General features: G+C 37.9%; 1 protein-coding gene across 5 annotated transcripts in view; it reads right to left on the reverse strand.

The window, feature by feature from the left end:
• Positions 1-14342: 14342 nt before the first annotated feature.
• MON2 (MON2 homolog, regulator of endosome-to-Golgi trafficking) overlaps positions 14343-17407 on the reverse strand; it is a 129055-nt gene continuing 125990 nt past the window's right edge. For all 5 annotated transcript variants that reach the window (XM_004700487.4, XM_004700486.4, XM_045289923.1 and 2 more), the window contains one exon: positions 14343-16129. In XM_004700487.4, coding sequence (XP_004700544.1) covers positions 15966-16129 — 164 coding nt within the window. In that variant the 3' untranslated portion in view covers positions 14343-15965. The remainder of the gene's footprint in view (positions 16130-17407) is intronic.

Consider the following 17407-nt stretch of genomic DNA (forward strand, 5'->3'; position numbering starts at 1 on the left):
GCAGCGGCTTCAGCAGTTACCCCAGGCCCGATTTTGTCTATTTGGAGACTTATAGATGACATTCTTTTAGAGAAGAAGTTCACTGTGAATAGGTTGCCAGAAAAAATAAAGACCGTCTAGTTACGTGAATTTCAGATAATTTTGTGTACCCCGTGCACTTAAAACTTACCTGAAACTCGAACCGGATTTTTTGTACTTTTCTTTGCTAAACCAGTCATTCCTATTTGTCATTACCCTCACCCAAACCCCAACTGCAAACAACAAAAGGAGGGAAGATGAAAATGTTGTCTAGCGACAAAGACTTGGATCCTTTTAGGGAGGCAACAGGGCTAAGGCCGGAGAGGTATCCATGCATAGTTACCCCCCCCATCCCCACCCCTTTTTTTTTTTTTAAACAAAACTTCCCTCCTTACAGCAGCCACAATATAATTTTGAGCGACAAACTCTTCTGGTCGAGAGCCTCGCTGCAAATTAAAAATTAGTAAGACCTATTTGTATTGTATGTAGTATTGATGATCGGGCTCCATTTCTTAAAGCACACATCTTCAAACTAAAAAGCATCTCAAATGTTTCAAAGTATTGATTCAAAAGTATTATACAAATTAAGAAAATAAAATACACTTGGATATAACCATGAGCCTGACACTAATGTTATGCAGTTAGACAATGGTTGACTATGAATGATTTCCAATCAGTAACATTTGTGTGTGTGTGATGTTTGGAATTAAATGCTTTATTTGACAAAGCCTACACTGGACCATCCATCTCAAAGATACTTTGCCGGAAAGTCTGGAAATTTCACCAGCAGCCCCATGATGATGATCCCCTCCTTCCCTCATGGAGCAGGGCTCCCGCTGCGGTCACATTCACCTACTGGCGCCTCCAGAGCGCACTCACAGTGGATCACATCATCCTGCCACCTGTCAGCGGGGGCCGCTCATCACGAGAGCACACGTTTTAAATACGGGCAGACCTGGGAGATACTGTGGGCTGGGTTCTAAATCAGCACAATAAAGTACACATCCTAATAAAGCAAGTCACACACCCACCCCCACCCCCCCGCTTCTGTGGGCAATTGAAACGATTGCTACCAAATCACAGAAACATTTATTAAACAAAAATAAGATGTACAGGTATTGTTTCTTGACATTCTCTAGGTCAGTGGTTCTCAACCTTCTTAATGCCATGACCCTTTAATACACTTCATGTTGTGGTGAAGCACCCCACCACCATAAAATTATTTTGTTGCTATTTCATAACTGTAATTTTGCTACTGTTATGATCCCTGTGAAGGAGTCATTCGACCCCAAAGGGGTCGCGACCCACAGGCTGAGAACCACTGCTCTAGGTCTATATGCTTTTTTCCCCCTTTTTAATAGTGAATTGGGTGAAGATTTACATAGCAAGTCAGTTTTACATCCACTATTTTTTATTTCATGTCCTTGATTACAACCTCCACAATGTAACATCACTTATCCCACTTTCTCTAGTTATTTCTATGCCCCCTTCTTTTCTAACTTTTCTGAATGCTTTGCTTAGGTAAAGCTGCCTTCTTTTTATCTCAAATGTTTGATTTCTCTAAGAAGTACATACCACCTTGGTGTTACTGTTCTTATGGACCTATTGTTTGTCTGAAAATTGAGCAACTAGGGTGAGTGCAGGTCTAGTGGGTAGTTCTGAAGGTGTTTCCACCTTCCTAAGTCTTCCCTGAAGGATTCTGTGCTTCTGACAGGTTTAGCATCCCTAAGGGACTCAGTGTTTTCCTTTTCAGTGTTTGAAGGGTAAGGTCAGGACTGTGGTGAGGTTTCAGAAATTCTCATAGCACAGCTCTTGCTACTCCCTGAAGGATGAGCAGGTGTATTATCATGATGGGAAAAACTGCTCAGTGAAGCTTGTCTGGCCTTTTTATCACCAATGCAGTTTTCACGTAAACATTTTTCATAAACCTCCACGATGATCAAATCTATCAGGATTACCTCTATGGAATAAAACAAAAACCCCAAAAAACAGTTGCCATAACATTCTGAGCTAACCTCACTTCCTTGAATTTCTGAGGTTTTCCTGACCTTCCTTAAAAGTTTGCTACATTTAAAATCTGTTAATTTTATGTGGGGCAGTATTCCTGTAAGCTTGTTGCAAACCTTCAATGATTTGGGCGATGCTCACTTGAGTTTTGTTAAAAACTTGGATTAGCTCAGACCTCAAAATGTTGTTTCTATGACAATAAAAGGATCTTTCTTGGAAGGCACCCTAACAAGACCAAGACAAGTGTTGTCTGTGGCCATCTACTGATCACAGACACGTTTAAACACAGTTTGTTTGGAATAAACCTCTCTGTGTATGAACTACTGCCCTAAAAGCAATATATATAGATATATAAAAAATTCTCATAAAATCTACATTTATACTATACATACTGCAGTAAGTATACAATTGTGAAAACTTTGAAATATTGTGACAATTACCAAAATGTAGCAGAATCAAAGTGAGGACATGCAGTTTGAAAAATGTCACCACGAGGCTTACTGGGCCCAAGATTGTCACAAATCTTCAAATTACTAAAAAACAAACCAGTACCTTTGAAGCACAATAAAATGAAACATGTCTGTAATCACCCAGTCCTTTAATCTATGATATTTAGATTTGTTGCTATAATCTAACTAGATTTAGGCCATTCACTACACTAATTGCATCACTTAGATTCCATCCACAATTAACCAGGTTCTGCTAATGCTACCACCAATGTACTCATTATCCAGATACAATATGCTGTTATCCACTCTTTATCCCAAACTCACAATAATTAGAACTTAAGCATCTTTCCCTTGTCACCACCTTCATTTAATGCTTTGTCTTCACCTCACAACACAATGGGAACACGGCAATAGGGTCTTACCCTTGGTTGCTGTTGCCACTTGCCATTGGGTCGCCACAACAGATTGAAACACTGCCCAGGTCCTGCACCATCCTCACCTTACCTACCTTCTCCCTATTCTATGTCTTCTCTCCTCTGCCTCACTTATAACTGCAAGCTTATCTTCCTTAATTTCATAATGCATTCTTACAGGTAATCACTTCAAACTTCTGCCATCTCAAATTATTCTGCTTGGCTTTCAAGAAATTTCATGAATGGTCTCAATTCCTCCTCACTGTTTTCACAGAACACACCAGATGTACTTCCCATCAATCTCTTCCTAATTCAGATGTTCTTTGTTCACATCATTTGTCTTTGTCTGAATGACCCTCCAATATCTTTTGTGTTCATCCAATACCTACCTATTCATCAGGCTCCATTTTAAGTTCAAATTCCACCAGAATCTTTTCAGTTATTGATCTTTCTTTTGTATAAAAACAGCAACTACAATCTATAACAAGATTTTAGGCTTTATGCTTTATGACCTCATTAATTTATAGTTATGTGATCTTCATAGTACTTTGCACACTTATTAAAGGTCTGGATTCCCTGAAACAATAAACTCCACAAGGGCTGAGAATGCAACTCAGTGCTTAGTATGCATTAGAACATAAAATGTTAAAATCACATCAGAACTAATTATGTGCAGTCTTGTTTGTATTCTGTATTAAGTATATGGGTCTCTTAACTAGTTTAAGTACCCTCAGATTCCCTAATAACTTCTGTCACACATAGCAAGGACAGTTAACTCACCATAGACTCTTAAATTATGTAATACAGGGTTGTCCGATAAAAGGCAAACCATTAGTCTACGGCAGTAAAGTATGGACTCAGAGCAACTGAACAAAACACTGCTTGGTCTTGTGCTTTCCTCACAATCTTTGCTATGCTCGATTCCATTTTGCAGCCCTGTGTCAGTCCATCTGTGAGTGTCTTCTTTTTCATTGCCCCTCTCCTTTACCAAGCATGATGTTCTTCTCCAGACCAGTCCCTCCTGATAACATGTCCCAAGTGTGAGAGAAGTCTCACCATCCTCGCTTCTAGGGTTCATTCTGGCTATACTTTTTCTAAGTCATGTTTGTTCTTCTGGAAGGTCATTGCTTATTCCGTATTCTTCACCAACCTCATAAATCAAATGGATCCATTCTTCTTCAGTCTTCCTTATTCATATGTCCAGCTTTCCCACGAATATGAGATATTGAAAATATTATGGGTTGAGACCCACCTTAGTCTTCAAAGTCACATCTTTGATTTTTAACACTTTAAAAAAGTCTTTTGGAGGGAGGGGAAAAATGAGGACCTAATGTCGGGGGTTTAAATGGAGAGAAAATGTTTTGAGAAACGATGTACAAATGCGCTTTACACAATTGATGTGTGTATGGATTGGGATAACAGTTGTATGAGCCCCTAATAAAATGTTAAAAAAGAAAAAAAAAAAGTCTTTTACAGATGTGTCATGTGCAATATATTTTTTGTGTTTAGTGTGGCTTCCGTGAACGTTGATTGTGGATCCAGTAAAAAGAAATCTTTGACATTCTGCATTATCTTTGCTTATGTTGTTACTTATTGGTCCAGTTGGTGTAATTCACATGGAAAACTGTAGTCTTTAACCTTCATCAGTATGTGCTTCAAGTTCTGCTTTCAGCAAGCAAGGGTGTGTCATCTGTGTAGGGCGGGTTGTTAACGGTCTTCCTCCATCCTGATGGCTCTGCATGAGCACAGTTAAATGTTATGAAGTTCCTATCCTTCTCAATGCTATCTGTAGTTCGTTATGATCTACAGTTGAATGCCTATGCAGTCAATAAAACACAGGTAAACATCTTTGTATTATTCTGTCAGACAAGATACACATGACACCTGTAATGCTATCCCTTCTTCCCCATCCTTTTCTGAATCGCCTTGAATTCTTGCAAGTTCCCTGTTGATGCACTGATGCAACACTTTTTAAATGATCTTCAACAAACCTTCATTTGCATGCGATAATAATATTGTTCAATAATTTCCCCATTATTTGGTCACTCTTCCTTGGAAGGGGGACAAATTCAGATCCCTTTTAGTTAGTTTGCCATGTGGTTTTCTTCCACATTTCTTGCACAGACAAGTGAGTGTTTCCAACATTGCACGCATTCAGTGTAATTGGTCAATTACAGGATCCCTGTACATCACCAATATCTTCAGTGCAATTTGGACTTCTTCCTGAATGCTGTTGGTTCTTAATCATATGCTAGCTCCTTAAGCGGTTGAATATTGACCAATTCCTTTTGGTACAGTAATTCTGCATTCCTTCCATCTAGTTCTGATGCTCCCTGCATTGTCATCATTTGCCCATGGGATCCTTCAGTATTTCAACTGAAGGCTGGAGCATTTTCTTGAATTCTTTCAGCTCGAGCTGAATTAAGTGTGTTATTTTCTTTGGGTTGTCTAACTCCTGGTCTTTGCATAGTGCATAATACTTTGCTTTGCTTCTGGAACAACCCTTTGACATTTGTTTAGCTCTTTTGCTTCATCATTTCTTTCACTCACTTCAGCTACTCTTAAAACAACAGATGTTTAGAACGGTCCTGGATCAATCATAAAGACTTAGTGCAGCTCTGGAGAGCCTAGTCAAGGAATTAAAGTTTTCATAGTATCTGAAGTCATCTTTTATGTTCTAGTTACAACATATATCAATAGAATTAGTTTTCTAAAATGTTTTAAATGTATTGCAGCAAGTCTTGGATTGTAATGGAGTGAGAACATATTGGTGGTACAGTGGGGTATGCTTTGCACTGCTAATGACAAAGTCTGCAATTCAAAACTACTAACAGCTCCTCGGGAGAAAGACAAGGTTTTCTGCTCTGGTAAAGATTTGGAAACCCAAAAAAGGCAGTTCTACTCTGTGTTAGCGGGTCATTAAAACGTGGAACTGACTCAAAGCAGTGAATTTGGTTTTGGTTTTAGTGGAAAGAACTGTTTTTGGAGGAAGACATGTTGAGTCAGATAGTCTTATCCATGTGAGTATGGGCAAGATGCTTCAACTTCCTCTGGACTTTGACTTTCTTATCTGTAAAATAAGTGTAATGCATGGGGGTTTCACAACAATCATGAACAAATTCAATTATCTTTTAATTCCATTGTCTTCTGAACTTTTTGAAGTCCCCCCTCATATGCCTTCCCTGGAGGATGCCTGTGAGGATTAAAAGGTATAACACAGGTGAAGTCTTGACTGACACAGACTACAAAAAACAAAACGAAACAAAACAAACCTCCTGCTGTTGATTCTCACTCATGGCAACACCCCATCTGTTACAAACAGAGCCTCTCCGTGAGCTTTTCTTGGCGAGAGTCTCCACAGAAGCAGATCACTAGGTCTTTTTCCTGCAGGCCCACTCAACAAGAAACCCACTGCCACTGAGTCGCTGCGGACTCAACGCAATGCGACAGGGTAGAATGGAACGGTCCACGTTGGTTTCAGAGGCTGTAAATCTTAACAGGAAGACAAAGCCTCATCCTTTACCCAGGGAACAGCTGATGGGTTCAAACTGCTGACCTGTAGTTAGCAGCCCAATGCATAATCAACTACATCGTTAGGGCTAAATAAGAATCTTATGTCCTGTTCTGATTTACTTAAAAAAAGACACAGGAACAGATCTCATTTAATTACCACACAACTCAGTTTCTTAAAACAAAACCAAAATAAACACACACACACAATTTTCCTTGGATCGGATGGTTGGTTTGGCAATGATATAGCTATCCATTCTCAAAATTAGTCTTACCAAGTAATTAGCAAATAGGAAATTTGCTAGAGTGACACAAAGGTGTCTAAACTACATAAGGTACATGTATTTTACTGAAGAATTCCAGTTAAAACACCAAATATTTATTTCCAAATTATTGAGATAGTTCCTAATATTTTTTTAATTTTAAATAGAGTTTCAACAAAGTTCTCAAATATATTTCTACTAGTCTATCTTATATAATTTTCTTTTTCTAATTTGGTCATACATGAAATCTATTAGAAACATATTTGAATCATTATTTCTGAGGTGTTTAAAACAGAGTCATCAATGGTGTGGAGTATCAATGTTTGGACCTAATAGGGTTAGAAAGCCAAACACTACAAGTATACTAAAGGAAACAAGCGAATGACTTGTCAGACCTGAAGGTAAATTGTCAGTGCACATGCTTTTAAGTTCTAAAAAACTAATACTGCTAGATCAAAATTAAAGTGTGGGACCATGCTGAGTGGTGACTCTAAAGCAAATTAAGAACCTATTGGCTTGGTGAAAAACCTTAGAGCACAAAGGAAATTGAAGCCAAGGAACTTTCTTGATACTTAACTGATACAGTTAAAGTATTTCAACAGTATAAAGATTGTAAATCGTAAGTGTAACAACTGTGGCGTTACTTTCAAGAACTGTGTTGGGAGCTAAGAAAGAATCTTACAAAATTAGATAAATATATCCAGTCTGACATAAACACCATATGGTAACTGCCTTAAGAGACAGGAGTTGTAAGTTATGTGTCAAAATTATGACACAGAAGTAGTAAAAACTGGAAAGCAAACACAATTTGCACAGTTGGATCTGAAGCCTAATATTTTATTTTTCTAGATAAAAAGAATATGATTGCAATATTATAGCATTGGAACTTCTCTCCCATATTGCATAACTCCATATAAACAAATGAAAAAGCAGTTGTTATATTGCAATGGTCTTCCAAATGATGTCTTGGTTAGTCAGATCTTCCCTGGCTGCACTTCTTATGGAATGTTGGTTTAAAATGAAAACTTAATGCAACTACAATTGTAGCAATTGAAACTAATTTTCTTTTCCTTACCTGTGAGGTTACTGTCAATCCTACAGTATAATTAGGAATGTTTCAATTGACCTCTGAATCACTGAAGGCACAGACAGACTCAGAGTTGAGGATAACATTCAGTCTTCCTTCAAAGACCGCTGTTGGGCAATAGCTGAATTATATAGGCAATCTGATGCCTAAATTCTTCTTGAAAGCAGACAGTATAAAAACTGTAAGCCAATAACTAATTATCTCACAAAAATAATTAAAATCATCTATCTACACACACATGTGCACGCACGGACATACACAAACCCGTCATGAAAAGGCAAAATTAAAAGACAAAAAACCCTCCCACAGAGATACTTAGATACTGTCCTTTGAGGAAAGTGATATAATCTCCCTATCCATATATCCTTATACCTATCTATGCAGGTCTAGCTGCTAAATCCATCGTAGTCAAAGCAATCCCAAGTAGTTTCCGTGTTCATGTTGTGAACATCTGAGGGACTGTAGAACCCTGTAGATTCAGACGAAGGGAGGAGCTATAGTCACAAACACTTTAACTTGTTAAACACGTTAACGGCAGCTCTCTTGAGATGGTTGAGGGGCTTCACCTTTGACAAAGTCAACAGTGGATCAAGTGGAAAGTATTTGAAGAATATCTCTCAGAGGAAGACGGCTGGCAGCGGTGCTTTCGCTCACAGCTATGCATCAGAGGGACAAAGAATAGGTGACATTAAAGGAAGAACTGGAAGAGGAGAGATAGAATGAGAAAAACCAGAAGGAAAGAAAACACAACAAAGGTAAAAATAACAGAAAGAGAAGCAAGCAATGTGAGAGAAAAAGGGAAAATATAGTCAAAGGTTTCTGTTAGAGTAATAATTTTATTAAACAACTTGAACAGTCACCCGAAGAATGCCATTACGAAATGAACGCCAAACCCTAACTATGCCTTTCTCTAAAGAACTGTTAGCTCGTTATGATCTTTGTTTTAGAGATAGGGAAACAGAGGGTTTTGAAAAATTAGTGTGGAGAGTTAAATAAGAGACAGAGCCTGAACCTACCACGGCCTCACAAAACTCCACATTATTGAGAGTTCATAGTCACAAGAGAGTTCAAACATGCTCTTTCAAAGAGCCAACGCTGTTTGTGATTTCAAAATTACTGGATTAATAAGAAATGGATTTGTATCTAATTTCTGCTCTTTAATATAAAATATACAAAGATATTATAACTTTCCCAAACTATAAAAACTTTTCATTCAAATTGAAATATTAATATTTCTCAGATTAGAAACCTTTAATTCAAACCACTTAGTACAAAGCTTGAACTATTTCCCCACCACACATAAATTAGTAACATCATGTGCTTTGAAACCTTGCTCTTCTTATGAATGATAAATTAAAGGGGAGAGAGGAGATTCCCTCCATTAATGTAGCCAGATACAACCCAGGATCACAGAGTAAAATGTGCTTTACCTAAGTACCAGCCTAACTGGCAAACTCCGAATCTGAGACATACCAAACTGTTGGTAATCATTTCATAATAAATTTTTCCGTCAACATCTGTGGTAGTTTTCTATTTAAAAAAATCCACAATATCCTCTGTTTGGACATCGATTCATTTCAGAAACTCCTACAGCTCCACTGTGAATTTCTACAGCAACCAGTCAGGTGGGTTCCTGAAATCATTCTGTCTTGGTGAGACAGACGGTCTACAGCAGTCTTCAGAATTCAGCCACTCATTTGAATTCGCTCATGTTTGGGAAAGTACCCTGTTTTTGTTAGCTGCTATTGACTTCTACTCTTGCTGACCAGACAAAATATTGTCATGGACAACAAAGCAAAGTATGCCCAGCTGTGTGCCATCCTCACTATCACCACCATGTTTGAGTCTCTCACGGCAGCAATTCTGTAACCCATAACAGCGGGTCTTCCAGTGCTCTCATTTGCCCTCAACTTCACCAAACATGATGTTCTCCGCTGGGGACTGATCTCTCCTGATAAAATGCCCTGTTGTGACCCATACTGTTTTCATTAGTTGATATTTGGAAGTTGACTGCTAGACCTTTCCTCCTAGTCTTAGTTTGGAAATTCTGCTGAAACTCGTAAACCATGAGTGACCCTGCTAGTGTTTGAAATAACTGTGGCATAGCTCTGAGAATCACAGCAACACGGCAGCCTCCACAGGATGGCAAACTGACAGATGGGTGGTGGAGGAAGAACACAGTAGTCATTGTATAGTAACTACATAGTCTGAACAGAAAATCTCAAAAGGCATCTTGAGAAGACAAAGTAAAGCATTATAATAAAATGTGCAAAGGCCTGAAGTTAGAAAACCAAATAGGAAGAACATTCTCAGCATTTCTTCTGCTGAAAGAAAAGAAAAAAAAACAAAAAACGCAGTCCTCAATTTGCAATTATGAGAGATTCAATGGGGCAAAATACTTGAATGATGCAGGACGTATCAAAAGATGGAAGGAATACAATATTGTACCAAAAAGAATGGGTTAACATCAAACCATTTCAGGAAACAGTATTTGATCAAGAACCAATGGCTGAAGGAAGGAGTCCACGCTGCAATGAAGGCATTGGTGAGGAACAAGGAATTAACTGGTGTGGCTCCGGGAACTGACAGATCCATCGAAATATTTCAACAGGCTGATGCAGCACTGAGCGCACTCACTGCTCGAAGCTAAGAGCTTTGGAAGACAGCTACTTGGCCAACCAACTGCAAGAGATCATTATTTATGTTCATCCCAAAGAAAAGTAACAACAGAACGGACAGATTATTCAACAATATCATTAACATCACATGCAAGTAAAATTTTGCTGAAGGTAACCGACAGTGACCTGCCAACAATCTAGCCATATTCAGAAGAGGGTGTAGCACAGGGATATCATGGCTGATGTTAGATGGATCTTGGCTGATAGCAGAGAATACCAGAAAGATGCTTATGTGTGTTTTACTGCTATACAAAAGCAGCTGATTGTGTGAATCACAACAAACTCTGGATAATAGTGTGAAGAATGAAAATTCTTGAAACATTTAATGTGGAATCTGTTCATAGACCAAAAAGGAATAGTTCAAACAGGATAAGGGGATACCGAATAGTTTGAAAAATAAGGAAAAGTGTAGGTCAGGATTGTATCATACCCCTACACCATATTTATTCTCTTTGTATACTGAGCAAATAACCACCAAAGGAAAAACAAAACAAAAAACCCCAAACTACATTACCTGGAGAATACAGCAGGGGGATTGGAGGCTCACAACCTTGCTTGCTGAAAGCTAAGAGGATTTGAAGTACTTACTGATAAAGGTAAAAGATTTCAGCCAATGTAAAGAAAACAAAATCCTTACAGCTGGACTAACAAATCAAGACATCACGGACATGATGATAAATACATTAAAGAGTGAAATTGTTATGGATTTCATCTTGCTCAAATCCATAATAAAAGCCCATGAAAACAGCAGTCCAGAAATCAAATGACATATTATATTGGGAAAATCTGTTGTACATGTCCTGTTTAAAGTGTTGAGAACAAAGATATCACTTTGAGGACTAGGGTGCACCTGACTCAAGCCATGATAGTTTCAAAAGCCTCATGGCCATTTCAATGGCTGTAGCACCAGAGCACTCATTGCTCTATGTCATGAAATTTGGAAGATAGCTACCTGGCCAACCAATTGGAAGAAATCCTTATTTGTACCCATTCCACAGAAAGGAGACCCCACAGAATGCATAAATCATGGAACAATACTGCTGGTATACATAGGATCACTATGAATAGGGGGCAGACTTGATATTAACATAAAGGTAATAATGACTTTAGCAATATGGAATATACTCATGAATTTTTCTGACCACTGTTAAATAATTTAAACTAAATTATTAACTGACCCTCTGGCCCAATGGTTACCTAGGACTCATGCTGCTCAAAACAATAAAATCCAAAAATTAAAACCAAAACCCACTGCCATCTAGTTGAATGCCACTCCTAGCAATCCTATAGGACAAAATAAAACTGCCCCTTTGAGTTTTTGAGGCTGTAAATCTTTAAGGGAGTGGAAAGCCATGGATTAGCTGGTGGATTCAAACTCCCAGCCTTATGCTCAGCAGCGCAACGTGTAACCCATTACACCACCAGGGTTCCTCACACCTGGGATTAATAGTACATAATTGTGATAAACACTAACAACGTATTCTGAGGTATTCTGGCAAAGGACAACACACTGGTACTTACTGGGCTGCTACAGAACTGAATTGAGGAAGTTACTCTCCAGAATAAAATAAACACTAAATTGCTCTCTTCCTTTTGGTGCTATATTTAAGGCAGCGCGACCCCTTTGGGTGTCAAACAACCCTTTCCGTGGGGTTGCCCGATTCATAACAGTAGCAAAATTACAGTGATGAAGTAGCAACAAAAATAATTTCATTTTTGTTGGAGGGTCGTGGCATTAGGAAGATTGAGCACCACTGATTTAAGGAATATAGCTAGAAAGGGCCCTCGGTAGTACAACAGTGATGAAGCACTTGGTGGCTAACTGAAAGGTTAGCAGTTCAGACCTACCAGCCACTATGAGGAAGACAGATATGGTACAGTGCTTCCTGGATGATTACAGCATTAGAAACCTTAAGGGGCAGTCTGTTCAGTCCTACAGAATTGCAGTTAGACCTGACTAGATGGCAGCAGGTCTAGTTTAGCTAGAGAAAATGCTAAACAAATCCATTCCCACAGAGGACGACAGTTAAATTGAACAAAATTTAAAAAGTTAAAAGTGGCTTTCTCTGAGCCAGGCTTTTATGCACTTCACTTTGTGTTTGGTATTCCAAAGGTTGCTAATCTACACATTACAGCTGCTCATAAATGTATGAAATACAACTAACAGAATCTACTATTACTAGTAATAAACACTACCACCTGCCTGCTGGTTTGTTACATTCTGGTGGCTGTGTGTTGCTATGCCATCAGTATTACAAAGACCAGTGGTGTCATCCATAGTGGTCAGGTTTCAGGGGGGCTTCCAGACTAGAAGAGGAGGAGGAAAGACCTGGCAATTTACTCCTGAAAATTAGTCATTCAAAACCCGCTGGACCACAACAGAAGGTTGCAGAATATCGCTGAGACAGTGCTGACAATCAAAATGCACCGCAGCTGTAACAATGAACGCACTCCAGCATACCAAGGATTGCAGAGGTGCTACCGGGTTTGTCAATGCTTCACACAGTTGTCCTTGTGCCCATCAGAGTGGTGCTGACAGGAACCCAACTGTTAGAAATCTATACAACTAGAAGGATCTAGTCTTTTACTTCTTGGCAGTGAAAGAATTATAGGAAACAAAAAAATAAGTTACATGAGTTGAAAATTAGTTTGTTTCATTTATAATAGAAGAAATAGAAAATGATGTTACTAATCATCCATCATTTACTGGCATATGCCTGTTGTACAACAATGTAAGTAAGACAGGCATTGTCAGTGATAATAGTGATTATCTGAGGCTTAAAATCCATTGCATTTCTTATAAATATACCAAAGGACATTATCACTGTTTCAAGGACTAGTCACAGACTCAATTGTGCTGGAAAGCAATTTTAGCTTTGGGAGTTTTCTTTGTGAACTCCTTCGCTCCCTCTCTCCCTCCCTCCCTACTCACTCACTCACTCACTCACTCACTCACTCACTCACTCAGTCACTCGCTCTCACTCACTCATACACACTGTTATCAAGACAACTGTCACTCACTCACTCACTCATACACACACACTGTTATCAAGACAACTGTGATACAGAGGGATTCAACCGGGCAGAGAGAACTGCCCCCTTGTTTTTCTGAGGCTGTTAATCTTTACAGAAGCAGAAAGCCTCATCTTTTCCCATGTACTCGCTGGTGGGGTCCAAGTAGTGACCTTGCAGTTAGCAGCCCAAGTAACTCACTACATTACCAGGGGTCCCTTGAACCTCCTAGCAGTTAATAATCTCAAAATCCAGCTCCTGACCAATTCAGAATGTGCTAACCTCTGCAGGGATCAGGACATTTTAGAAAATGTAGCCCAGAGGAAAGCTTGACCAAGGGACTGAATTTAGTTGCTCTTAAAGACAGGATAGGACAGGGTGGTATTCTGCGAGGAAAACCTGGTCAAATGGTACCACCAAGAGGGGTAGTTCAGTTTGCTGGTTAGTAAGACTGGCCGTGACTACCCCATATTAACATGTTCACCACATTTATATATCTTGAGCTGTAGGTCACAGACCTAATATAGAAAGTTAATACAATATTAGTTCAAAGTACTCATTTTATATAAATAGATGTTAAGTACCCTTGACTCATATTTAAGTTCCATTGAAGAATTATTATTTGAATTGCAATTGATTCATCCTTTTTTCTCAAGAATAGACTTATTTTTACCTCTTGTAAAGTCAGGGGAGGGTTTCTAACATGTTACTGAAATAGTATATACTGCTTCAGTTATTCTATTGTAATATCTATCAATACTATGTGGATTTTCTCATTTTCAATGTGTCATATCTAAATACAAAGAATAAACTAAACAGATTAAAAAAATTTTTTTAAACAAGCTTCCTTAAGGAAAACATTGAAGGCAGAATCTATGGAATGCCATATTTAACCTTATTTTAAGTGAAATTATAAAATAGAAATTTATTAATTTATGTGAATAAAAGATCTCAACACATTTATGAATAACAGTGCAAATGAAATAATTACACAATTACAATAGCCTCAAAATGTCATCTCATCTATTACTCAATTCTGTTTCTTTCTTGTATGCGGATGATTATTCTGGACAGGCTGAAATTTACAAATTCTATCAAAACAAAGGCCTTCCAGCACACTTAAATAATACCGAGACCATTAGAATTTCTTATGAATAATCGTTGCTTTAAATATCTTCATGTCTTCACATAAATTTTGAAATTTTAATCAGAAAATATTATAATACCATAATCCATTAAATAAAAATTACAGTGATCTAGGTCAATGTCAGTTTTTAAAGAAACAACTCAGTTAATGTACTCAAGAGCACATTCTTCTTCACGAGGATAGGACCGTGGAACACAATTAGCATTGCACTCCATGACCGAGTGTACTGCATTTCTAAATGATTGACTATCTCCAAAAATACACTTTCGTTATAATACATACACAATGTATACTTGTGGATTAGCATAGATATTTTTCTTTTTGAAAAGACAATACAAAATGAAGCAGAAGATAACTGAAATAAACAGAACCCCATAAGCAAGATTTTAAGGAATTTGAAATCATCTTGCCTGTGACAAACGCTGTTATTCAGGGGAGAAAAAAATCAGTAGAAATACAAAATATTTAAAGTCTTTAAAATCCAGACAGCAAATATAAAAATGAACAGTGAAAGCTGGAAGAGAAAGTTTTAAAGAAATGAGGTATGGTGGCGCCACAGAGCTACAATCTATTTCAGTGTATTACATCAATAACCTGCAGTTCAACATTGCAAAATCAGCAATGAGGAACCATTTGCTGCTGTGTTGACATGACTTTTCTTGCTGATGTTTAATGGTCACTGATAAATACATTCAAAATAAGCGAGAAGCTAACTGCATGATCATGTGATTGGCATATCTGCCACTCAAGAAGGCAAATCATAAGTGAAAATGTAAGCAAACAATTTTGTAATAATAATACAGCTTCAAGAATTTAACATTATTTAAAAATTTAAATAATAAATACAACTATTTTATACAGAATTGTACCATTTATTATACACACAAGTATATCTGTTCCCTTTGTGTACAAAGGCTGTTTACAGATAATATGGAATGTTACAGTACCATCTTGCATAAAATGTTAAATTTTAGTACAATTTTGTACTTGAAAAAGGGTGCAAAAACACCAGCCTAATAAATCTGACTGAATTGAAATAGCTTTCTTTTTAAAAAGTACATCATTCACACATACACCACAAACTGTACATAAGTTCACTTTTAAATCGCCAACTGCAGATATGGTAGCAGGTATGTTGCAGTATTAACTATCCTTTTCATCAGTTTAACTTACTAAAGGCCTGTACTGCTACTCATTCAGGAACTCTTGTTGACATGTAAGCTTGTATTATGAATTGCCCAACTCAGAAACGTACAATGTAGGAGGTCAACAGCAGCTGCCAAGAATTATCTGTAATAAGAAATGTCCTTCTCACAGAAGACTCACTGAGCAGCAAACTCTTTTTAGGTTATCTTTCTTCCTCCAAATATATTGAAGCTGGTCAAGATTCTCCATTCTGGACTTTGGATGCTGGTGGTTGCATGAAATCCTTAAAAGGAACTAGTGCCTCTTTAAGTGCAGAGCAGACTTCTGACGATGAGCAGGTGATGCATTCTACTAATGTTGGATATAAGGCAATTACTTGTGCCCAAGTATTTCCATCAACTGCAATGCAAAAACCATAAAGCCTTAGGAAAGGGTGGATTTAGCTATTAGAGATTATCAGTTAACATGATCACAGTCCTTTAAATGCAGTGTAAAGAAATAAAATAGCAATTCTATCAGCTTGCACTTTAAAAAAAATCTTTGGACTACTTTCTGCAATATTAAATAAAACAGGGAAGGAAATGCATGGTCAGTGTGCAGTCACCAACCCTGAGGAGTGTAATAAAGTCTGTTTTAGTGGAAGAGTATCTGTGTGGCACAAATGTTTAACACACTTGGCATAACCACTCGGATACACCTTTGAATAAAAGCTCAGTGATCTACTTTTAAAAATGAGTCAATGCACATCTTACAGACCACAATTCTACTTTGATAACAAGTTTGAATAAACTTGGCAGCAACTTATTTTCACTTTGTGAAAACTTAGAAAAGTTCTTTTAAATTGAGATAATTTATACTTTTTCATTTTAATTTATTAATAAGAAATACAGCCTGAAACTGAATTTGCCAGAGAATGTAGTGTATACTTCAACAATTAGAAATAAATTCATTTTTATGTAGTGTGCTAAGAATACTAGTATGAAATTATTTTCACAGGAATGGCCTTGATCTTGATTTTTTTTAAATTAATAAATCATTTTATTGGGGGGGGTCTTACAGCTCTTATAACAATTCATACATCAATTTTATCAAGCACATTTATACACATGTTGTCATCATCATTTCCAAACATTTTCTTTCTACTTGAGCCCTTGGTATCAGCTCCTCTTCCCCCCCTCCCTCCCACACTGCGAACCCTTGATAATTTAAAAATTATTTTTATTTTCATATTCTACACAGTCTGCTGTCTCCCTTCACCCACATTTCTATTGTTCATCCCCCTGGGGTGGGCAGGATTGTAGGTCGGTCACTGCGATTGGTTCTCTCTCTCCCCCTTCCCTCTACCCTCATGGTATTGCTCTCATTATTGGTTGTGGGGAACAGAAGGATTTCTCTTAAGTTGTCTCCCCAAAATATGTACCAAACTTAGCTGCTTTAGCGTGACTGTTCTTTAGACAGCGAAAGTAAGTCAGAGGTTATTCTCCTTAACATCAGTCATCTTTAGTGGCTAGACTATTAGTCTGACTCACCCTAAATAAAGCCCATTCCCTTCTGTTATTGTTCCCTCGAAGCAGTGCCCATAGGCAAGCCTGGGACCACTCTACGATGACTAAGCTTAGGCTACTATCTTGCCACACATGCCCCCTATTCCCTCCTCTTACTATTGCACATTCACCC

This window comes from Echinops telfairi, unplaced genomic scaffold (assembly GCF_000313985.2).
Source record: "Echinops telfairi isolate 266 unplaced genomic scaffold, ASM31398v2 ScPeMD7_2;HRSCAF=8, whole genome shotgun sequence".
In the NCBI taxonomy this organism is placed as follows: domain Eukaryota; kingdom Metazoa; phylum Chordata; class Mammalia; order Afrosoricida; family Tenrecidae; genus Echinops; species Echinops telfairi.